At 44.1% G+C, this 23,522-nt stretch overlaps 3 protein-coding genes across 8 annotated transcripts in view; 1 reads left to right on the plus strand and 2 right to left on the minus strand.

The window, feature by feature from the left end:
- Positions 1-17,211, minus strand: part of IBSP (integrin binding sialoprotein) — a 30,864-nt gene extending 13,653 nt beyond the window's left edge. The window contains exon 1 of the mRNA XM_088056844.1: positions 17,184-17,211. The gene's annotated coding sequence lies outside the window, so the exon portion shown is untranslated. The remainder of the gene's footprint in view (positions 1-17,183) is intronic.
- Positions 1-23,522, minus strand: part of DMP1 (dentin matrix acidic phosphoprotein 1) — a 26,685-nt gene continuing 3,163 nt past the window's right edge. The window contains exons 1-5 of one of the 4 annotated variants that reach the window (XM_088056841.1): positions 17,184-17,254; positions 2,818-2,891; positions 2,677-2,718; positions 1,944-2,198; positions 1-1,826 (exon numbers count right to left, since the gene is read on the minus strand). In XM_088056841.1, coding sequence (XP_087912967.1) covers positions 582-1,826; positions 1,944-2,198; positions 2,677-2,718; positions 2,818-2,891; positions 17,184-17,217 — 1,650 coding nt within the window. In that variant the 5' untranslated portion in view covers positions 17,218-17,254 and the 3' untranslated portion in view covers positions 1-581. Of the gene's footprint in view, positions 1,827-1,943; positions 2,199-2,513; positions 2,633-2,676; positions 2,719-2,817; positions 2,892-3,688; positions 3,765-17,183; positions 17,255-23,522 lie in introns of those variants that run through there. The other 3 variants (XM_014254740.2, XM_088056842.1, XM_088056843.1) reach the window with 3 other exon arrangements.
- LOC102102265 (SPARC-like protein 1) overlaps positions 18,616-23,522 on the plus strand; it is a 12,772-nt gene continuing 7,865 nt past the window's right edge. For 2 of the 3 annotated variants that reach the window (XM_088056840.1, XM_088056838.1), the window contains exons 1-3: positions 18,616-18,812; positions 21,921-22,038; positions 22,166-22,219. In XM_088056840.1, coding sequence (XP_087912966.1) covers positions 21,985-22,038; positions 22,166-22,219 — 108 coding nt within the window. In that variant the 5' untranslated portion in view covers positions 18,616-18,812; positions 21,921-21,984. Of the gene's footprint in view, positions 18,813-20,690; positions 20,723-21,920; positions 22,039-22,165; positions 22,220-23,522 lie in introns of those variants that run through there. The other variant, XM_088056839.1, reaches the window with a different exon arrangement.

Below are 23,522 nucleotides of genomic sequence, written 5' to 3' on the forward strand. Positions count from 1 at the left end.
GTACATTTCAGCTTTGAAATACAAGTGCAAAAAGGATACAGTATAATGTTTTCTGTACATTTCTTACAAAATAATAAAAATATTACATACATCCCATCCTGAAGTGGTACTTCATACCCTGCTGCGCCCATGCACCACCTGTGCACACCAGCTGTAGCTTTTCCTTTTTATGTGCTAGACATTGAGTTAATGGAAAGCTCCAGCTGGAGTCTGGGCAGATGTGTTTAGAGCAGTGGTAGGTAAACACGAGGGGTGAACACAGGGACCTTTCTGCCCATCATGCCCAGGAGTGACAAGTCCCTGGGGGCTTGTGGGCAGCATCGCCCTGCTGGCATTCACAGCTCTCAGCTGCTCTCCAGATTGATAGAGAAAATGCCTTTTCTTGCTGTGGTTTGGCATTTTCCCTGTGCCTGGCAACTCTTTCACTCCCTGTGTAGTGTGCCCAGGCTTAGCCCTGGCGAACCTGACTCCGTTTTAACCACAGCATCTTCTTGAGAAGAAGTCAACCAGGCTATATGGCTAATAAATTACCCCCTCTCCCCCCACACACCCCCCACCCTGCTGAGGCCATGGGGCACAGGTCAGTACCCATCCTGGCAGTCATTGTCATCATAGTCAGCAGCAGGTCTGTGGCGGAGGGCATCCAGCCGCCGCTTGCGGCCCCCGCTCTCCAGGCTCTGCAGGGAGCTGTCATCCCCGTGGCTGCTGGACTCATGGGTGGCATCCTCCTGGGAGTGGCTCTCCACGTCATCATCATCTTCCTGGGACTCGCTGTTGTCGCTCTCCGTGGACCTGCTGTCCTCAACTGTGTTGTCCTCTGGGCTGCTGTCATCCTCTGGGGACTCTGGGCTCTCAGCCGATGTGCTTGGCACAGAGTCATTCTCATCCTCTGACTCCTCCACAGTGTCCTCTGAGGACTGGCTCTGGTCATCATCATCTTCCCTGGACTTGCTCTGTTCACCCTCTTCTTCCCTGGACTCACTGTCAGGTGTGGACAGCACACTCCTGTCCTCAGCAGAATCCCAGTCCTCCTGCCCTTCCCAGGTCTGGCTATTGCTGTGCTCATTCAAGGTTCTCACTAGCTCTGGGGTCTCCCTTGGCTCTTCATCTGACTGTTCATCAGTGCCCTCCCTGTACTCGCTGTTCTCATCCTCTCTGGATGTGCTGTCATCCTCATCCCCCCTGGAGTGGCTGGAGTTTTTTTCCTCTGACTGACTGTCAACAGACTCTTCTGACTGACTGTTGTCCTCCACGGATGGGCTGTCTTCTCCAGAGTCACCGTCCTCCACCTCAGGGGACCTGCTGTCACCCTCCTCCCAGCGGTGGGATCCAGCCCATTGGACACTCTCCCAGCTGTTCCCCAGGGCATGGGGGCCACTGTGGCGTATCCTGTAGCTGCTGCCTGGGCCATCAAAGACAGAGGGATCATCACCCTGCATGGCTTCATCCTGGAAGTCATAGCTCTCCTCCTCCTGGCTGCTGCTGCTGGCCCCTCCGTGCCTGTAAGTGCGCCCAAAGCTGTAGTTCCTGTAGCGCCGGTGGTCTGCCCCGATGCTCTCACTGCTGCTGCTGCTGCTCTCACCGTGCCCCCCACCAGCCCCGACATCCCCATGGCCAGTTTCGTGCTCGTGCTCCCCTGCCCCATCAGCACCAGCCACGTAGGTAGGGCCTTCACCCCTTTCCTCTTCCCCATTGGCATCGAAGGTGTCGTCCCCACTGTCATCCTCCTCATCCAGGAACCCACCGCCATGGGAGGGAAACCCATTGGCTCCGGCGTTGTAGTGCTCTCCACTGTCACCATTATCAGCATCACGTGCATCCACGTCCTGTGGAGGTGACAAACAGGTGAATGCAAAGCCAGTCACAGCCTTGAACAATGACAGGCTGGGGCCAAGGGAGCTTTCCTGGTGGAACAAAACTTTCCTCTCCACTCACTCACTCACCAGGAAACCAAGGTCATTTCCATTGTGGGTGCCCATGTCCTCGTGGTCCACCTGGTTCATGTCCTGAACCTGCCCAACTCGGCCTCCCACGTCTTGGCCACTGAGCTCACCCAGCTCCTCATCCATGGCATTCTCACCCATCAGCTCCCTGGCAAGGGCATTTTCCCCTGTCTCTGGACTGGCAGGAGGATGTCTGCCATCTCCACCATCTAGGTGGTTGCCCAGCTTGCCGATATAATCTTCATTTGCCGTACCCTGGAGACAAAACATGACACAGTGCTTTTGATTTATTAAATACCAACCACAACACATTTACTGCTGCTGCTGCAGGACCTCACTCCCAAGCCATGCAAGAGCTCAAGCCTTTTTTATTTCTTGCACCTCAGCCCTTTAGTTATTTCTGCGGATATGAAATGACATGGTAGTCACCAACAAAAGGGCAGCTCAGAAAAGCTCAAGCTGGGCTAGTTCAGAGCACAGAAACTCCTTTTTCAGGGCCAGCACAGCAAAAGGTGTCAGGTGAACTGGGAACTTTCTCAGGGAGGCAAGTCAAAACAGGGTGAAACCAACCCAGCTTAAAAAGATGGGCAGATAGGCAAAGCTCAAAGACCCACAGAAGCAGGAAATCCCCCCATGTTACTGGTCCAAGGATGCCTGCCCAGGACTGGCTACCCATCCCAGACCTGCCCCCTGAGGGGCTGCTACCTGTGGGACAGCAGCACCTGTGGCTTACCTTCTGCAGGGTGCTGGAGTGGGTGGGTTCATGGCCAGGCACCTAAACATACCCAGGAGACATTTGATCAGTAATCAGGGTGCTTTGTCTGGGTAAAACCAAGAGGTTTGGGGTGGGAGTGTCAGTCCAGGGGGTACTTACAGGGTGAGCACAGGCCACGGCCCAGAGGAGCAGCACCAGGAATGCAGCCCTCATGTCAGTCATGGTCCCTGCGGCTGCAACAAGGAATGAAATATTTGCAGGCTAGAGCAAAGCCGTTGCATGTGTCTCTGGCTGGAACTTGGCCCCACAAAGCCCTCCCAAATCACAGTACTCAGCCTGGCATGTCATTAAACAAGCCAGGGATTTGTACTTGTGCCACCTCCTGGCACTTCCTATGCACAAACCTCCCTTTAGTTTGGGATTTGAAATACCCAGCCATGTACTCGCGGATTTTTTGTCTAAGCATCATTAAAGAGCAGGAAAATTCTCCTGAGTTTCCTGTTCCCGGCCAGTCACCACCTAGCTGAGCTCAGTAGTTGTGACAGGAGCTTGTACCTCATGGGCAGCACTGTGAGACCATGGGCTGCAGAGCTGCACCTCTCACCTGGAATGGTCCCCACAGCTGTATAAAATCTCCCACCATTCCAAAGTGGAGCATCCCAATGAGATAACCCCACACAGAGCTGCATCTCCAGAGCCCTCTGGGTGGGCACCCCAGTAGCACTGCTATCTGGCAGGCAGATAAAGCAACTTTCTTCCAGCTCTGCTCTCATTTTCCAAGCATTTTCTTTAAGTAGCCCAGAACCTCATCCCTATGGGATACACTAACCACGCTGAACATCACTCTGCACCCAAAACACACTGGAACACGCGCACTTCTGATTTCTTCCCTGACAAAGCAACACCTACATCTCAGCTGATGAGCCTCCTGCTTTCAACCTTGTGAGGAAATCTTCAACCCCTGTTCCCAAATGTTGCCATTTTCCCTCCAGACAATGCCGGATCAATCCAAAGAAGCCAAGACCTTTACCTCAAGGTGTGCTGCAAGCCCCTGTCTCCTGTTGTGCTGGAGATGGGATGAGCTGTGTGCCCGTGTTGGAATGCTCCAGTCTGTGTGTCCCAGGGTGGCCAGGCAGGCATTTAACCACTGGCCAGTGCCAGCCCCGGGCTGGGGGCAGCCAATGGCACCGCTGGGCAGCGCTGCTGTGCCTGGAGGTGTCACCAGGAACTGGCCTCCCACGCTTCCTCTGGCCTCCGCCAGGACGCTGGCCCTAAGAAAAGCTCCTTGTGGTTGCGGGATGACGAGACAGGCTGGCAGTTAATGACGGACTGTGCTGGCCCTGTATTTTGACTGCTAAATTTATCCCATTCACACACTTCCTGCCATGACACAGGCAAACAACTACAGTGTCAGCCATGCCGAGCACTGGACCCCATCCCAGGGATGGCATCCTAACCCGTGCACTTGTGAGCAGAGCTTGTCCTGTGCCATGGGCCAGGGTGCTGAAACCCACAGGGACCATTTCCCTGGCAGATCTCAGCCTTGTCCTGTACCTTGGGGCAGAAGCACAAAACCACCCTAGAAAGAGAGTACTTGTCTTATTTTCATGCTCACAAAGGCACTCATGCCAGGAAGAAGGGAAATACTAAATGGAGGTGTATAGGGAGCATCCTACACTCTGCACCAAGTATAGCATTCCAGTGCTCCTTCCAGCTGCTGGACAGGGAGGGGATGAAACCTCTGCTCTGGAAAACTCTGGCCACAATATATGCCATGGACAGGGCTGCAGCTTTGCTGGCATTCACAGGAGATGCTGGCACTGTGAAATAAATGACTGAAAGAAACTTGGGCAGAGTCAGGATTAAGACAGGGCTCTGTAAACTGCAGGTTATCTGAATTTGCTCAGGCTGTAGAAAACAGCATCCAGATGTCATGCCTCATGCTGGTCAGAGCATCTTGTGAAACCAGACATGTCAGTCTGCCACTGGGTGTAATTTCATCCTCATAATTTCCTGCTCTTCCCCCCCACCATTACCAGCACACAGTCCACATGTGTCTGTCCTGTGAGGACTGAAAGGTGCTGAATGTGATGAGCGTAATTTTTCTCCTTCCTCCTGCCCCCCATGCAGGGAGGCCCCAGTGCCACTGTGGCTCCACTGCTTTCCTCACAGCCCTTAGCCTCAAGACAGTCACCATCAAGCCACTCACTCTTGTGCCCATACCTCCAGCAGATGTTTTCCCTCTTCTTCCCCACCTTATTCCTACCACAGATACTGTGGGATGTATTTTCCTTTTGACCTGTGTCAAAATTATACCCCTGTCCCCAGCCAGATATGAGTTCATGTTACCAATCTTTTTTAGGAACTTCCAACAATTACTATGTTTCATTGTTTGTTTTTTTTTGTGATGTCAAACCAGCATTTATATCAGCCCTCAAAGAAGATCTGGTGCTGCCTCATGGCCAGACCCTGTGGTGCAAGAAGGAGATAAACACCCAGCTCTGCATGCCTGGCTCTTTTATAACACAGGTCACCCATTGCCCCACCAGCCACCATCCCAAGGTCACTTCACTCCTTTCCACTGGCCCTGGAACACCCACAGCACCAGTACATCCAACAGTGATCACTGACAGCACCCCAACCTGACCCACATTCCTGTAATCTCCAATAGCCCTGGGTCCATTGATGAGGTCTGTCCCCTAGATCCCTTCCAGAGACCATCCTACAGCATTAGCTGGATTGCCCAAGCAGATCTGCCTGTGTTTTGCAAGGAAATTAAACCCCAGCCCACATATTGCAACCTTACAAATAACCTTATAAAGAAAAAATAATATTAAGGATTACTGTTGTTACATCAGAGATGAGAAATGGATTGAGGGAGAAGCAGCTATCTACTGGATGTTTTAAATGCCACTGAGCATTTCCCCAAGTCCTACCCTACCCTGATGCTCAGTCCCTGGAAGGAAGGTGGAGGAAGCCTGGCCAGGCTAAAACTGGCACCCTCAGACTACCAGGGAGGATGTGGCCAAGTCAGAAATGAGAAGACTGGCAGGGCTGATAAGAAGATGCAGGAATATCTCTTCTCTGACAGTCTGGACTGTGTGGTGTTCATGAGAACAGAGGAAAGAAATGATTGCAGACAGCAGGAGGGATAAGAGACACCAAAGCCAAAAGAAAGCTGGCACTACAGACAGTCAGATAGTGGAGGAATAACATAACAGCTGTTCTCCTCCTTGACTGAGAAAACTCAGCATCAAAAACTCAAGAAATAAATATTGTTCAAAAAACCACTGTTCCTTCTGTTTTTGTTTTTTTCCAACCCAGAGCATTTTAGTAATATTAATATTGCTGGTGCACATCTCTCCTGAGTAGACCTAAGGGTTTTGATAGCAGCATTGAAAGAAAAAGGATCACTGAATGAACAAGAGAAGGGGAGACTAGGATGAGAGCAGGACCCAAGGCAGATGTCCTCAGTGCTCAGCCAAACACTCAGCACCAGCTCCTACCTTATGGTCAGATCCAAATCCAAATCCCTTTCCCTCACACTTTCTGGTGACAGGCGTTATAACGCAGTTTCATTTTGTTACCTGAGTAAATATTGCTTGCATTTCACAGCATTAACATGACACATAGCCCAGTAGCTAATGATGACATTTTAATTGTTTGAAGTCAGCACTGATATTCCAACTCCTTCTGGGAATAAGCCTTGAAGCTACAAATTCTGTGATATGGAAATACCAGTGTGTTTGTCACAGCATGGAGGCGTGCACAGGTTTGGTTTCTGCTAAGCCTCTAAAATTTGCTACTTCTTGCTGGAAAAAAACATCTCACAGGAGCCTGAGTCCAGGGGTCCTGAAATACATACACACACACACAGAGCACCTGCTAATGCTAGACCTCTGCACAATACCAACAGCCCTCTCTCCTGTCAGCACAGGAGTAGGATCATTATCCCACTATTGCATGTCCACCATGGAGTTTCCTCTATAGCCAGAGAAAACAGGCACATTTAAGGCACCAGTCATTTGCCCTATTTCAGGCACCTATTTCAGACATCACAGTCTGTTTGAAGTCTCTGTGACTCTGTCAGAAGGAGGTGCCAACCTTATCCTACTCACAAGATTCAGCATGTCCTTTCCAAAACCTATGCAAGGCAAGCTCCCAAAATCCATTATTTCCCACCTCCCGTGCCAGCCCCACACTCTATATACATTTATTTCTAACATTTTTCTGCCATCCTACTCTGAGCAATGATCTCCAGCAAAACCAGCACATCACCCAGATGGTCTGTTGGGACAAAGGGTGTTGTACCTGCTCTGTGCCACTTTTGCCAAAGCAAAGCACATGGAGAAGTAACTGCTAGCTACATCATGTCCACTGAAGCTGGAGCTCATGGCTGGACAGGTGCTTCCCTGCCAGATGTGTGTGACTGGATTGTCAGGTCCTATAAATCCATATTCACCTGTCAGCTTGGCTGAATTCACTAATTTGAGGCTGTAACTTCATCAGATGTGGATGTCTCATTTCTGCCTGCCCACTGTCAGATCCAACACATCTTCCTGCACACAGGCACTACTGCATCTTGCTGTCCTCAGTCAAAATAAGGGCAGGGACAGATGCTCAGCTCTGCTTCACAGCAGGGACTGGTGTTGACAATGCTGGCACAGCTACCAGGTAGCTCCAGTGCCACTGGGCTGTCAATAGCTCAGCACTGACAGCAGTAATCATAGAGACACTAGTGGGTAATTACAGCTCCTTCATCTTATTCAGAGTACAATATATTATACAATTACTTCCTGCGTACAGTTCAACCCCTTGGGAGGTGGGAGCAGTAAGTATTTGTCGATCACAAGCTGCAAGTGGAACAATAACGCAGCCTTAATGTGCGAAGCTCTCTGCATCTTTCACCCTGTGCTTGCTTCCATCCAACTGGAATTGCAGAGATCTGGAAAGGAGCATGGTGTCAGTGCTCTCAGGAAGGAAAATATAGCAGTGATCAGGGGCCAGTCTTGCCCTGATCACATCAGTGAACTGCTTGGGGTGACACAGGGCCAACTGTGCTCTTTGTACAGGTCAGGTATCCGTCTGTCTCCTGAGTCACAGAACCCTGATTTCTTGTTGGAGGGAAAGAAAACATCAGAAGGAAATGACTGATGGAAATGATTGTATGAAACAGGCACTGCAGGAGTGCAAACAGATAATGCAGAGGCACAGGCTGCCTAGACTGGGCAGAGAGGTCAGGACAGGGCTGGCACCTTGAGGGATGATGATGTCTGTATGGAGTACCAGACCCTCCTGGAGAGCAGTCAGCACTCTTCTGATTCCTGTATTGTCATTATGGCTCACTCAGGCTAATTTTACTGCTGCTTGATGTAGATGGACAGGAAGCATTACCACAGTCCCCTGGGAGCCTGGAAAAACTGGACAGACACCATCAATGCAGCTCTGAGCAAGCTACCATCAGCAATTTGGCTCATACCTCCAAAGGACATTTGAATCCTCAAAATCCTAATAACTTAAAAAAAATACCATAAGGAACAAAAAAAAAAAACCCCAAAACAAAAAACCAAACCACCAAACACCCCTCCCAAGAAAAACCAGCAAAAAATCCCACAAAGAACCTGAAACCCCCCACTACCAAAACCCAAGCAATGCCAAACAACTCACAAAACCAGAGAAGTCTCAACCAATACCACCACAGAAAATAAAAGCACACCACATCACACATCTGGTGGCTTTCATTTGGTTCACAATCTAACTTTTTATTAACTATTATTATGTGAGTGCTGTACCCACATCTTCCACAATATTCCATATTGCACAAGGGTCTATACAACAAAAATCCCATAGAAGCTACTCTACTTTCTACAGGAATCTACAAGCTTATGATAAATTGCTTTTCAGCAAGAAACAAATATTAAATCCAAGGAGATATTTCTTGGTTTTCTGTAGCTCCAAAAAGGGTGGTGGGGGGAGGAGTAGGTCAAGCTTAAGAAGTATAAGTGTGTTCTGAATATTAGAGCAACAAAGAAAAATCTGGACTTGCTTACTGGGGGTTGTTTTATGTGGGATTGTTAGTGGCAAACCTGTACAAGCACTCAGCCAGCAGCCAAAACAGTGGTGTGCATTTCCCAGGGAAGCTGTGCACAGCTGACTGCCAGCACCCTAAATTACAGCTCAGGAACATCACCACAGCACCTGACAGCAGCCACCCCTGATCCTGAGGCAAAGATCAACATTTCTGCTCCACCTTCTCAGGGACTGTAGTAGGAATTTAAGCTGACTGCTTTTAAGACCTACATTATGAGATCTTCAACTTATTTCCCCAGTAATCAATTCAACCAATTCAGATACCAGTCATAAAGGCTGGATCCAGCCTTCACTCTTAACACCATGATGACTTTAACACTCTTTCTTGTTTGATCTGTTGATAAATAAAACTTCCTAAGATACCTCCCACCCCTACAGTTGATCTTTGTAATTTCATACCAATCACCTTAAATGAGCACCAATGACATTAAATTCATTACAGAATTAATCTGTGACAGATGAATTCTTACACAGCAGCCTTATTCTGCTGGACAAGTACACTCACACTGTGTTAAATTTCCAGTAGAATTAAATGGTATACCTCAAAGCAGTTGCATATGTGTGGTTGCACGTGCCAGTCAGTACCCTTTGACTCAGTCTAGCTCCTCTTCACTATTTCTGATGGAATAGTGAACAAGAGGGTACTGATGAAGCACCCTCTTTTTACTCTGTGGTTTTTTTCTGAATGCTGAATGCACAAAAGAATATTGTGCAGGAGATAAGCAGGGATCTTAAAAAAAAAGCTTATAAGAAATGAATACTGGATAAGCATTGACCTTTGCGCACAGAATATGATTTCGCATAACCAGTTACAAACAAAAAGATGTGAAAACAGGGAAGACAGATGCAAACAAATGAGAGCAAGGTGCTGTCTGGGGAAGCAGGGTCAAGAACATGTGCTGCCTGTTCCCTACCTGCACAGTCCTACAGCCAGAGCAGGAACACAAAGCTCCCTTCCAAATTTTTTTAGTAACTTCAGGGCTTCAGTAATTGACAAAAGCTTTCCTGAGGCTTTCTAGTATTTGTGACTCCTGACATGTCTGCAAATTCCGGCATTGCCTGCTCCAGTCACGTATGTAACTGTCCTGCAGGAGCAGCCCTGCTCTGCCCCAGATGTAATTACATGGTACACTCTGTGGCTTTCTACAAGGAAGTGGCATCACCACCTCTGTCTTCCGTCAGGCTCCTCTCCAGAAGCAGCCTAAATGGGAATGCAAAGCCATGAAAGGACTTCCTTCGTCTGCCCAACCATGCAGAAGCAGGAGGATCCCTGGAAGTGTCACCACAGCTTATGTGCCAGGGCATCCTTTACCTTCAGCAGTGTCTTGGCACTCCTTACTGAAGAAATCAGGCCAGAATCACAAAAGCTGATCCATCTCACCCATAATCCTCTCACAACTGTGGGCTTAAGCACTTCACTACCCAGCCCACGTTCAAATCTCGCCTGTGCCCACAGTCATCACCTCTTCATATGACTAATGTACTCCAGCAGGTAAGCTCAAATCTTTCCATTCCTTCCAACTGAAAAATAAATGGAATAAAGGGATGTTTCAGTTTGATTCACTTCCCCATTTTGTTTCTCTTTTCAACGAAACCAAAGCCAAAAAAAAAAAAAAAAAAAAAAAAAAAAAGCCAGTGTGAGCTGGCTGAGCATTAACGCAAACAGTGCACTCAAAGAGGCATCATCAAACCCCACTCAGGTTGTGATCTTTTCCAGAAAAGCTATTTCTCATTAACAAACCCAGCCCTTGCTGTGCTGTTCCAGGACAGCCCCGCAGCCAACAAGGGGCTAATGGCCATGATTCCATCACAGTGGTGCACTACAGGGAAATGCTCCACAATGGAGGTGTGGGATGCAGCACAGAGGGGCCGACACGTGGGAGCAAGAGCTGGGCATGGGCTGGGCACTGCAGAGCCCTGAGTGATGCACAGTTCATCAGCACTTGGGCCAAAACTTTATTTTTAAGTTTTATTGAGCATTTTAAGCAAGGAAATATTCCAGACTATAATCCTTTCTTTCCTTTTCTGTAACGATTAGATCCTGAAGTGGTGGCCATGGAGATCTTGCTCTATACAATGCGGGGTGTTGCTAATAGGCTGTTCTTTAATGGCTGTGGACCTCAGGACATGAATTCCTGGGGAAAAGCAGGCAACAGCCAGGGATCTCTGCAAGGTGGTACTTCCACACAAGTGCTTTGCTTGCTCCCAGTTTGGATCCCGCTTCCTTCTGAGCACAGAGAGACAGGCACCTATGCCCACACAGGGAGAAGGTACAGCATCCTTCTCCTTCCCACTGACTCATCCTGTGGCAAAACTATAATTTGATTCCTCTCTCCTCAGTTATTTTTGGATTTTTCAGCACTGAAATTAGCATAACTCATACAGGAAGTTACAGCATTAGAGCAGGGTGCTTGGAAATGAAAACCAGTCTTTGATTAAAAGAATGATGTCAAAGACCCTTTTAATGAAAAACACCCAAAAAAAGGTATTCTATCAAAAGAATGTTCTGCTTCTTTACTATCACTTAATTTAGGCAAAGGACAATTATAACTGCACTGCATGACTTACCAGGAGCTTCTGCAATGGCAAAGAAATAAACTAAGTTATTTAAATAAAAGTAAAGAACAAGAAAATTCAATAAATAGAAATACAAGTTATTACATGAAGCACATCTTGAATACTAGAGTATAACCAGACATGACCATCTGGAATAATCCAGGAGGTCTTCACTCAAAAATTAATTTGGCACCCCTAAAAAAAGGTGAAATGTTTTGCTATAAAAATTCAAGGAGTTCACTGAGGATCAGACACAAATTTTAAACCAGCTCAGCTACATTGAGCCTTCTCTTTGCCTAAAGAGGAAATAAGCCCACCTAAATGCCTTCCGAGTTCCTGGTGCTGGGAAGCAAGAGATGAGGGTGATTTACCAAAATAGCAATATTGATCAAGAATCTATATCAATCTGTTAATGGACAAGAAAAACTCTCTAACAGTTTCAAGTTAGAAAGGGTATGTTTTAATCACAGCACCGGGCAAGTGCAGGAGTCATCCCCGTAATATGCACTGTGAGTTGACAAAAGATTCTAGTGTCTATTTATTTACAAAAGCCTTGAATATCCAAAATACCAATACATATTCATAATACTAACTGCTCCCATTCTCCACTTCATATTAAAATGCATGGTAATGAGTTTAAAAAGTCAGTACACCTGCATGGTTGGTTCCCTTATTGGAGGAGGGGGTTGTTTTTGTGAGAAGGGGTCTTCAGAAGATGAAGGAAATCTGCTCTTTCTCACTCTGACCTTTCTACCTTTACAATGGTTGACATTACAAATGACATCTGGTAGAACTCAAATTTTCCTCCCTTGTGATTTTTAATTGGGTTTCCAGATGTAAGGTCTGTGATCTTCCTAAGTCTATTTATCATTTTTCTCACTATAAGCACAGCTAAGCAAACATTTAATGATAAGTCATTTTTTTTACCCAAGTCCGGGGTTCATTATTTCATATCCTACTTCTAACTTAATCATTAACTAATTCTAGCAAGATCTATCTCTAGCTAAAATCTGTAATTTTTCTAAAATCCTTAATTATTTTTTAAATTAATGACTCAAGGTTTACTTTATGGCAAGACTGTTTCTCTTTCCTCACTCCTCCCCTCCTGACAGAAGGTTCCTGCCTCATCCTGGAAAGCAGGAGAGCACCCTGCTTACTGCCCTCCCAGCTCACCCATCTCATTGCCCCTTTTCTCCCCTCTCCCCAGTGCAAATCCAGTGCTCTGAGTGACCCCAAACAAGCATTGGGACTGCAGTGAAAGCCGTCAGCCACACCACCACGGATATTTATCTCCCCTCAGCGTCCTGTTCCCTTCTTGTTTCGTGAATTTTGTTTTGAAATAAACAGCTCTTCAAATATCTTTCCCATCAGAAAGCTGAAACGTGCTAGGCATGAATTGTCTTCTAAAACTACTCTCATCAGGTCATTCACAAGTGGTATTTTTAAACCTCTGGCTGGCTGAACAACAGACATTACACCCACCCACCCACAGGCCCGTCTTTGTCTTGTGAGAGGCTGCAAGACATCACACACGCAGATGGCAGGTTTGATAGGAGCCTGACCTTTGTGCTGGCATAAATAGCCCACCCTCCTCAGTATCTATTTCTATTTGAGGAACCAGGCAGCTGCACAGACTTGAGATGCACGCAACAAGGGGAAAAACCTGAGGGAAGAGGAGCAGTCACCCTGAAGCTGGAGACACAATGCCATGGGCAGGGTACCAAAATTCTCCCATGCCCTGAAAATCCTAAAAGCAGCTGCCTGATTCAGGAAAATTCTAGTTGTCCTCAGCCAAGCCAAAACATCCTGACAGCTGCTGTCCCCAAGCTTTCAGGGGCAAGGGAAGCTCCCTGAAATGCTGACTTGGAAGCAGGGTAAGACAGGCCCAGGAGAAGGACAGGCTGGTTTAGCTGTACAAAATCACACTTGGGTTTTCCTGATTCCCAAGGAAGACAGAGCCAGCATTAGAGATGAAACAAGTCACACACTATAAGGAATATCAGCAGAACCAGGATGGTGACAGGAGAGGGTGACACTCCGTGCTAAGACCATGCTGTTCCTGAGATAACAAGGAACAGATTAATTGCAGTGTTTTACAATCCTTATGTCTCCTTATGGACCAAGGCTTTGTTGCTCATCACAGAATCATAGAATCACTTAGGTTGGAAAAGACCTCAGCAACCATCAAGTCCCACCCATGACCAAACACCATGTCAACCAGACCATGGCACTGAGTGCCACATCCATTGTTTCCTCATGAAGAGCTCCAGTGATGGTGACTCCACCACCTTCCTGGGCAGCCCACTCCAATGTCCAATCATTCTTTCTTGTTCAGAAATTCTTCCTAATTTTCAACCTAAACCTCTTCTGGTACAGCTGGAGGCTGTGTCTTCTTGTCCTGTCACTGGTTGATGGGGAGAAAAGGCTGAACCCCACCTGGCTACATGCTCCTTTCAGGCAGTTATAGAGACTGATAAGGTTCCCCTTGAGCCTCCTTTCTTCCAGGCTAAAAGCACACAGCTCCCTCAGCCATTCCTCAACAGACTTGTGCTCCAGATCCTTCACCAGCTTCTTTGCCCTTCTGTCATCACCAAGGATCACAGTACTCACTAAACAAATAGCCTTGACAAACTCCTTAGTGTGTCTTGACACACTTCTTACATCAGATTCCCCATCACAAGTGGATTGGCTTTGTTCCACACTTGGATTTGCTTCATGGTGCTCCCAAACAACTGCAGAGCCACTTCATAGGGCAGTCAGGTTGTAAATCCAATGAAATGGCACCCATGCATAATATAAAACTTGTTTTTCCCCTATCCTGCAATTTAAATCCATCTACGCAGGCAGTTTTAAGGCAAGTGCTCAGCAGAACATCAGAAACAAGGAAGATAAGCTGCAATGAACAATCCCTGCTGTGTCTCCCTCCCTCAGAAGCCTCCAGCCACACTGTGTGTCTGAAATGATTAAGTGAAATAACAATCTGCTCTGGAGACACATTGTACAATGTGTTTTCAGCAGAATTGCTCTTAAAATCCTCATGCTGAACTTCATCTCTTTGCCTCGTTATTAAAGCAAATGCACACTTGAACAATAAGAATAAAGCACATCTCTGCAGTCCCAAAGAACAGAAGGGTACAGATAAGAGCTTTTCAGGTTTGAGCTGTGTCTACCTCTTTCTGGATTAAGGACTCTTCTTGCTCATTTTCATTCCTCTTTTTAAGAATTTGGTCAAGAAAATGGTTTTAACAATATAAGCCATTAGCTGAGTCAGTCTGGCTCAAGAGCAAAAATAGCCATCCCTCAGTCTGAGCTTTAAAATAGGTCCTCCCCAACGGCACTCAAATGTTCCCCAGCTGGGCAAGATGTTTATTTCTCTCCCTCCTTTTTAAACATTTAATTTCAACCTATGCAGGCACTGTGGTCAAGCATGACACAGCCCCGAGCAGCAGCTCTCAGAGGACAGGATGGGTCTCTAACACCCTGACTGCATCACAGACAAATCCTGATATAGCAGCAGCAGCAGCAGCACAGGGGGCAGCCGTGCCAGAGTCTTGGCCATTAGGAGTCGCTTCCCACTTCACTGGGAAGCATGGCTCGTTCCATATATCCAGGCAATAGGGGTTCTGCCTGGCACTTCTTATCTTCCCAGGCACCATGAAAATCACAGACGGAATTGTATCCAGTACAGCATTTAATGCAGACAGAACAAGAAATAAAAAGGCACAACAGGGTTTTGACTAACTGAGATTGCTGAAGGGTTGGAAAACTCAGTGTAATAAAGTAAAAGAATTGTAATGTGGAAGTTGGCAGAACTACTGCTGTATGGAATAAAACACTGATGATGGAGGGCTTCTGGATTAGAGCAAAAGATAAATTGCAACCACATAGTCTGTATTCAAGAGAACCTGTTTTTAGATGCAGAACTGACCAAGTAACAGGCCGAAAAAAGAACACATAGGAAGACTTTTTAAGTTGGTGTCTCTGATTTTTTAAAAGGTTTTTAATGATAAGCCACACTTTGTGAGATTTTTTTACTAAAAAATTCTTGGGAGATAACTCAGTTTCAACATACTCAGCAGCAGCTCATATGTATTTATTATTATACTCCAGAGATGCTTGCTAATCTCGAAATGACTCTGGGCATTGCTTTTGGAGTCAAAAGAGACCCTAGAGATTAGTTTTTCAGAGTATAAAAACTTCAGTCTAAATTCAGCAAAAGAAGCCTCCAGAAGGAAATCAAGCTTGCTTTCTTTTGAGGAAAGAAAGGAGTAATGTACTAATATTACTTAGTCCAGAGGTTACAATTTATATTTGTCTAAATACACATCTATATATTATATTTACTATAATTATTAGTGATTTATTTTCAGTAGATAAGTTAATTTAGAAAGAAATGCATGTAAAAATACTTCGGCAAACTTTCTGGGCAGAATCTCTATTATAAGATACCTAAAGTGCCACAACTGATATTCCCCTCTCTCCCCAAAAATAAGAAACAGAAGACCCCCCCCACTTCCAGTATTCCTTTGGTGTGGCACAACTGAACAGAGCTGGTCAGAGGCACCAGCTCCCTCCTATCCTCGGTACTGTCTTCAGTGTTTCTACCTTTCTAAAGAAAACTAAACTTTCCATGAAATGCCTCTGTGGTCCACATGAACCCTATCAATTATTTCCAATAGGAATGGACGAGCAGTACTTGCCAGCATGTCCAATGGGAGTTTCTTTATCTATACTAAAACACTTGAGTTCCAACTTGCTTACACCTTTTCATTTTGGGGTAAAGCATATTTGATTTGGAACAGCCAAACTTTATTTGTAAATCAGTATGAGCACTGATGTTAAAATTTACTTTACATTTTAAAAATGTAAATGTAAATGCTACGTGGTGTGGAAGCCAATGGCTCAACACCACTCTCTTGTGGGCAGAGATATGAACCCTCTGGCTGGACTGAGCATGCAGAGGTGCAGACAGCTCCAATAAAAACAAATGTCTTTTGAGCCTAACTCTGTCTCCCCCACAGTCAGTCAGACCCACAGATCTTTGCTGCCAGAGAACACACTGCAAGACAGGTATATTAATAAATACAACGCAAAATCCTCTGAGGTTTTGTTCTTCTTCCTTTGTTTAAAGTGTCTGTTCTGCAGCTGCCACAAGTGAGACAGAGAAAATAATTTTTTTTTTCACCTCCCTGTACTCATCTGTCTTCTTTTTTCTATGTTTAATCTTTCTCTATTGTTTGCTGCATATCCTCTCTTTCACTTAGCTCAGCAACTGCCTGCCTCTCCTCTTCCCCCCATACTTCACCTCGACGGCTCTTTCTGGTGAAAGAATTACTAATCTACTGCTGAAAAGGTTTCCAAAAAGCACACTCCCTGACACAGTGGGACTGGCTAAGGACTGGAGCACTAGGACTGATGGCTCCAAGACAAGCTCAGGCCTCCAGGTGATATTGGAAAGCAACCAGAGATCTTCTCAACTGAAGCATTTTGTCATCAAAAGTGAAGCTAGTCAATTTTGTTTAATGAAATATTTTATAAATGTGTAACAGCTCTGAAAACAATGTATAACCCCTCAATATCCTCAAAACCAAAATGTTTCCTCCTCACTGACATGTAAGTCCCAAGAAAGCTGTTTAAACACAGAAACAGGAGAAGACTACAGATCACATACAGTTTTCCAAAAATAACCTTCAAACTCCTACAAATTTCCGCCTCAAGTTTCTGCACAGTTCTTCACAGTCTGGCGCTTTTTTTTGTGAATTAAGAACTTCAAGGCAATGTTAATAGCCATTATCAGAAAATATTATGACAAAAAGAGTTAATATTTAGCTACCATAAAATTAACATTGCTGTACTTGTCCTAATTTCTGAGTAGCTACCTGAACAGGTTTCTTCTATCAGCTGAGAGTCCATCCATATCTGGAACACTGAAAAATCACAGCAAAGCCACTTATCTTTAATAATCCAGTAAAGGCAATCTGATGGTACAGCACAGCACAAAACAAAGTTTTGAATAGATAAAACCAATAATCTTTTCAACATGCACAACAAGAGGAAAAACAAAGGGGAAGATCTGAAATATGCCCAATCCTTTCAGACACTGACTGGCTGACAGACCAGCAGAATTTCAACTCCAATAGGCATAAATTAGTTTCCAGGCAGAAAAGCAGAGATAAAAGGGAAAAGGATTTAAAGAATTTCTCATGGACTCTTGTCAAAGGGGTTTTTTTCTGCTTGGTCTACAGAGTGAGGGATTAGCTCTGATTTCAGGCTCTTTTTTGATTTAATTTTTTTTTTTTTTAAATTAACTGTAAACTTCACAGTTGGCCACATAAAACATGGTCCATTTTTGTACATTTCTTACCGTATCTTATCAACACCCAATGTTTATTACCTTTTTGGGCGAACAGAAGCCAGTAAAACTGTAACTTTAAAAAAGAATTATATTAAAATATTATCTAAAGTGACTGAATTTCCAGCATTTGCATTACAGTTCTTACCATTCACACACTTAATTTCATTTTGCTTCAACCTCTCTTCCAGTCACGTCAACACAATATGCAAAGCGTCTTCCTTCGGAAGAGAGGATATTGGCAGAATGGGGAATTTGAGGCTGGATCTGCTGCCTTTATCACTGGAAATGCCTCTGCTCTTACATTGGTGCATCCCCTCCACTGTTTCTGGTCAACCTCACAGAAAGTATTCCAGTTCAGGTGGAGCATTTTATGGAATAATGAGATGAGAAAAAAAAATAAAGAATAAACTTATTAATGCTTGCAGAACCAGAAGCCACAAAGCCTCTGCTGCAGAGGCTCATGAAGGTTTCCACACTCCTCACCAGCTCGCTCTGCACTGTCGCTGTGGCAGACAGGCAGCACAGCCATGGCAACAGCTTTCAAACAGCAAACTCCTCAGTGTTATGCAAGAGCTGCCAATCAATACTGGGTTTTACATATCTAATTTAGAGCTTCTACCTTTTTGCAAGTTTACAACGCATCATGTGCAGCGTACTGAAGCAACTCTGGGCAGTTCAGCAGGGACTGGCATTCCCCGTGTTCCACTTTCCCCTGGGTCCACAGTGTGGCTGCTTCAGCAGATCCCTTAGTTCAGCTCTTCTGGGAGCAGCTGATGTAGCAGAAACTCTTGGACCTGCTCCCTTTGGCTCCCTCCCTGCAAAACACTAAATGTGTCCTTCCCACAAAGCCTCTAATCTCCACTGGCCCAGAGCCCGTGAGCACTAAATTGTCTTTCTGATTCATTTAATCCAGCAGAATTCCAGCAGCCCATTGCCCCCATCTCATCCCATGGAAGCCTAGGATTCCTTGTTCCACCAAGACCCAAAGAGTACCATCTTCCTTCACTGAAGCTTGCAGAGCAAGGCACTTGCTGAGAGGGTCTGTTTCAGACACCAAAACACATCTCAGGAAAAGCAGCAGTATTTTGCAAGGCTCAAGGATTTCCAGTACATCAGTGGCAGGCCAAGAAGGAGCACCTCTTCTACTGCTATGGTACTGTTTCTTCTTTATTCTTAATTAAAAATTTAGAATATTTTATATCTAACTCTCTGCATTTTTTTTTTTTTCACTTACTTCAAAATAGCTGAAGCTTTCATACAGTAGCTTTCATACAGTGAAGCTTTCATCTCTTTTAAGGATAACACATTTCAGAATGTGAGTAGAACAGAAATAGTTCAGAATAGAACAGAAAGAAAAGTCCTTTGTAAGAGAAAACAATATGTAGTTGCTGTGTTGAGGAAGACAACCCTTATTTTATCAATGGAATAATTATTTTTTCCAGTGATCTTGCAAAACAATAAAGCATTATGGCAAATAAGAGTCAAGAAAAGTACACACCTCCTTTGGAACCATACAGTGGCCCAGATGAATGCCACGGCGTGACCTAATTTCCCAACACTTCAACAGTGTCTTGAAATATCAGTTTAGGAACCTTTGTCCAATAGACAATGCCAAAAAAACAGATTCACCTTCTTTTCTCATATTGGAGAAGTAAGAGAGAGAAATGCTGGCTGGTCTTGGAGGAACCTTTCAAAAAATATGTTGGTAGACCTAGTGAAAACAGGTACCAAACAGGGGGCCCATGAAAGAAATGTAGGATCTGGGAGAGGACAAAACCCACCAACTAATATGAAAATAATTCTGCCTAATAAGCAGGTCTCATTTTGATCCTCCTCAAATTAAATCAAAGCAACTCATTTTGACTTGATCTGGTCTTAAATTACAGAGAGCTCTGGAAAAAAAGCCAAACCAAAACTGTAAAAACTCAGATCTTAGCGAGTAGAAAATAAAATAAAATGGTAGAAAGGAAACATAAGAGATTAAACAATTACATTAAGTTAACATGAATGGTTTGTTAAAAATTGTTTTAACTTGTCCTGAAATACTTTTGGTTTGGTTTTGATCATTTTGCACTCAGCCATCAAGGACTTATGCCCGATGGCTTTTACAGCTGTAAAACTGGCAGCATTAGAGGGATTAATTCTCATTAGCAGCTATTGGTAATTATTGGTACAGAATGAGTGAAATAGTTTTAATGCTTTAATATATTTTTTCTTATTGTGATCTCTTCTTTAACTCAGATCAGAAATCTGCCTTAAAATCTGCCTTTTAGTTTTATGTGTGTGCACACATGAACCAGCTTCTACATGTATAATGTACTCATGCTCCCACAAGGGCTTTTGAGACAGACCTGGAAACTGTGTGTGTGTATACCAGGTGTAATATAAAAGTATCACACTTATGCTTTTATTAAAAATTCATGTCATTGATGAGTATTTCAAGTGACTGCTGACGCTATTAGAATGGCAACCCTGTAGCCTCCTTGCCATGCAAACCCAGTATCCCTAGTTAGCATTGCTTGCTCAATAACCCAAGATGAAGTATTGTTAAATTACTCATTTCTTGGCCAAAAACCCCATTGTTCTCAAGAAATTTTCCTATTCACCTTTTGGCTAACTTTTCCTACTGATTCTCCTGCAGAGTATAATGATTTCTTTTTCTCAGGGGGACGTTTCCCTGCTCACATTTTTTAAAAATACCTTCTTCTGTAATCGTTCATTTCTGACAGTTCTGTTAAACTTACATGCTACAAAAGCTTGCTTATAGAAGTTCTCTTCTGAAGGAATTTGGAAATAAAAGCAAGAATGAAGTGCCTTCTCACTTAGAGTAAAAAAAAAAAAAAATCTCGCAATCTATCATAGGACGCTCCAATCAGTGTAGTCAGGCTTTCCAAATAATTCAATACTTATTCAAGACCTATGCTTCCTATTGGCTGCTGTGGCCTTGCTGTTAATAAGAAAAGAAAATACAAAAGCCCTGTCCTGCCACTTCAGCTCAGATTTATTCCAACAACTTTTTCATGATCTGAGCAAAGGGGGTAGAGACAACTTTTACAGACAAAGGTAAGACAAATTAGAAAACTGCAATTATAATTAAAATACAACATGAAGAACTTTTCATTTATGATTCTCAAACTAGTTTACCAAAACAAATATGACAAATGAGAGTTTTAAAAATGGAAACTCAGTTAACTGACATGCCTGGATCTGTGTTGCTCACCAGCATCAGAAAGAAATGGCAATCAAGCCTACCTGACATTCAAATCTATCTTTCCTCAGTCACTTGACATGCCTTCAAAACTCACAGTTTTCAGGGCTCTGAAAAACTGAAATTGGATTATTACTCTGCATTTCTGACAAGTTGCCTGCATAACCCTCAGTCTAACAACACTTGCCTTGATCTGAAGTGACTGCCCATATCCAGCCCAGTGAGACATTTTGCATATGTTCATTAATGGCTTTTGTTGTATTCTGCCTTCCCTCTGAAAAGATCTTAGACATCATGCCAAAGAGATAATAGATAATTAGTCAAGAGGTAATTTGGAACTAACTGCAAGAAAAAATTGATTGCATGCTGGATATGCCCCACTAATGAGTATTTTGATCTTCATTAACTTAAAGATAATGACATTAAACAATGTTTAATGGGATCTTCCAAAAGTGTACACTTTGGGTGACAGTTTCTGAGAAAACAGAAGCAGGACTGCATCCAAAGCAGGACTGCACCCATTCTTCAAGCAGCCTGGGCAGCACCTCTGAGCTTGGAGACCTGCTGAGCAGAATTTCACCACTTAATTCTTCCTACCAGACACAGAAGGGAGCAGCCAGGAGACACCTCAGCCACAGAGATGCCACAAGCAGGCACTGTCTCAGAGTTCAATAAAAAAGAGTAATTTTTCACGAAGTGGTATCTCAGAAGGGGGGATAAATACTTAAAAGTATTTGTAAGTATTTATGTACTCAACTTATGCCCATTCACAACTCTGCATCTCAGCAACACCCACTGGAGTTTATGAACACAGCCTACAGCTTAATCACTGTCAAAGAATTGAGACTAAAGTGTTCTCTAGCTAAGTTGGTCTCACATCTGAGTTTACTGCATAGCAATTTTGTGGGTCTCCAGACTTAACAAGATATTGTATAGCAATTTTGTGGGTCTCCGGACTTAACAAGTTATGGCAGCAACTACATTGCTTCCATCAGTCATTTCTAGGTCATTATACCCAAATCCTAACTTGATTTGTTTTCATATTTCTTGCAGAAAGGAAACCTTTAAGCCATACCTCTGTACCATTAACTATTGTCCTCTACAAGATCTGGAAAACATGAAGGCTCTAGCTCTCTTCATTTGTCTTGTAGGACCAGTTTTTGCTATTCCAGTAAGTCCTCATCATGCTATTATTACCAGGCATTTAATTTCCCATTCTGAAAGTATTCTATGTTATTCCATTGACCAATAAAAGATTGTTATGGATGTGGAGCTACTCACATATTTGTCTTTTTTAGACCCATCCTGTAAATCACAAGCTCAGAACTCACAGACAGAAAACTCCAGGAAAGGTACTCTTCTTGTTCTTTAAACAATAGGAAATAACTTACATTTACATTCATCTTAAATATAAAAACACATACATACTGGTCGGCAAATTGATTTATGTTAAGAAAACTTTAGGTCCTCTCACCCCAAGAATTAGTGCCAAATATCTCATGCCTTGCATATTAAACAACTGCAAACAGGACAAAATCTAAAGCTCTAAGTAGAAGTTTCACTTATTGATAAAATTACCTTAAATGAATCCCCACATATCACCATTACCCAAATTTGTACACGTAATAAGCTCCAGTGACAGACAAAATTATTGTCATCACAGCTCCAGTACAGGAGGGGAATGAAATCCTCAGTTTATCACACCAGGGATCATATGCAGTCTCAAATATGTAAGAATTTTAGCTGCCATATGTTTCATTATTCATGGTGCAGAGCATTAGACACAGCTTGTCCTGGCAGAGTACTCTGTGGCTGATGGGCCAGATGCCCTGATGGCAATGAGACAGAGGATTTCACCAGCCCTCCCTATGCCACATATGTGTGGTAATGACGGAGCCAGTTTTGCATTCATGGCTGACCCAAATAAAAAAATTCCTTTTTATTGCACTGCTCTGGTGAGCCTTTGTGGCTCAGATACAATGGATCTTGGCTCCAAGCCACTGGATGTTTCAGAACTACTAAACTCAGATTATGCTTTGTAGTAAGAGATTCAAAATCCCAACTGTTATGCTAACCATTTTTTAATTTTTAATTATAAACTATATCCCACTCTGTACAGCTTTCCAGACACATTTCATATCAATCTGTATGGTGCTCTGCACTATGAAAAACAAAAAATTAACTTTTCCTAATGAAGTACCCAGCAGAGGAAATGGTATAAATATTAGTTTGTAGCCTATAGCTGTCTGTACCAGAAATAACACACAAAAGACAGCTGTATCAAAACAAAACCTTGCAATAGCCAATGAATCATCAGTTCCAAGTGTGAGCACCATCTATCAGAGGCCAGTTCTCCCCCACAGTATCTAATCTCAGACACTGACTGAAACTTGCCCAAGTTTCTTCACGAGTACCTGAGTTCTAAGAGCTGATTTTACCTAGGGGATAAAGGTATAACAGAAAGCAGCATCTGGAATCTGTACCCAGGCACACCTCTGCAGGACAGCTGCAGGACAAGGCTTCCCGTCAAGACATGACCCAATTCTTTCTCAAATTGCTGCTTCAAACACAGGCACCCACAGCAGAAAATCTTAAAGACTGTTTGGCCTTGTGTTTTCTGAATCTGTGGATTCAGATTTGGAAAAGCTCCACAGT

This window comes from Pseudopodoces humilis, chromosome 6 (genome assembly GCF_049639895.1).
Source record: "Pseudopodoces humilis isolate 2021_Gansu_Grassland_sample_001 chromosome 6, ASM4963989v1, whole genome shotgun sequence".
In the NCBI taxonomy this organism is placed as follows: Eukaryota; Metazoa; Chordata; class Aves; order Passeriformes; family Paridae; genus Pseudopodoces; species Pseudopodoces humilis.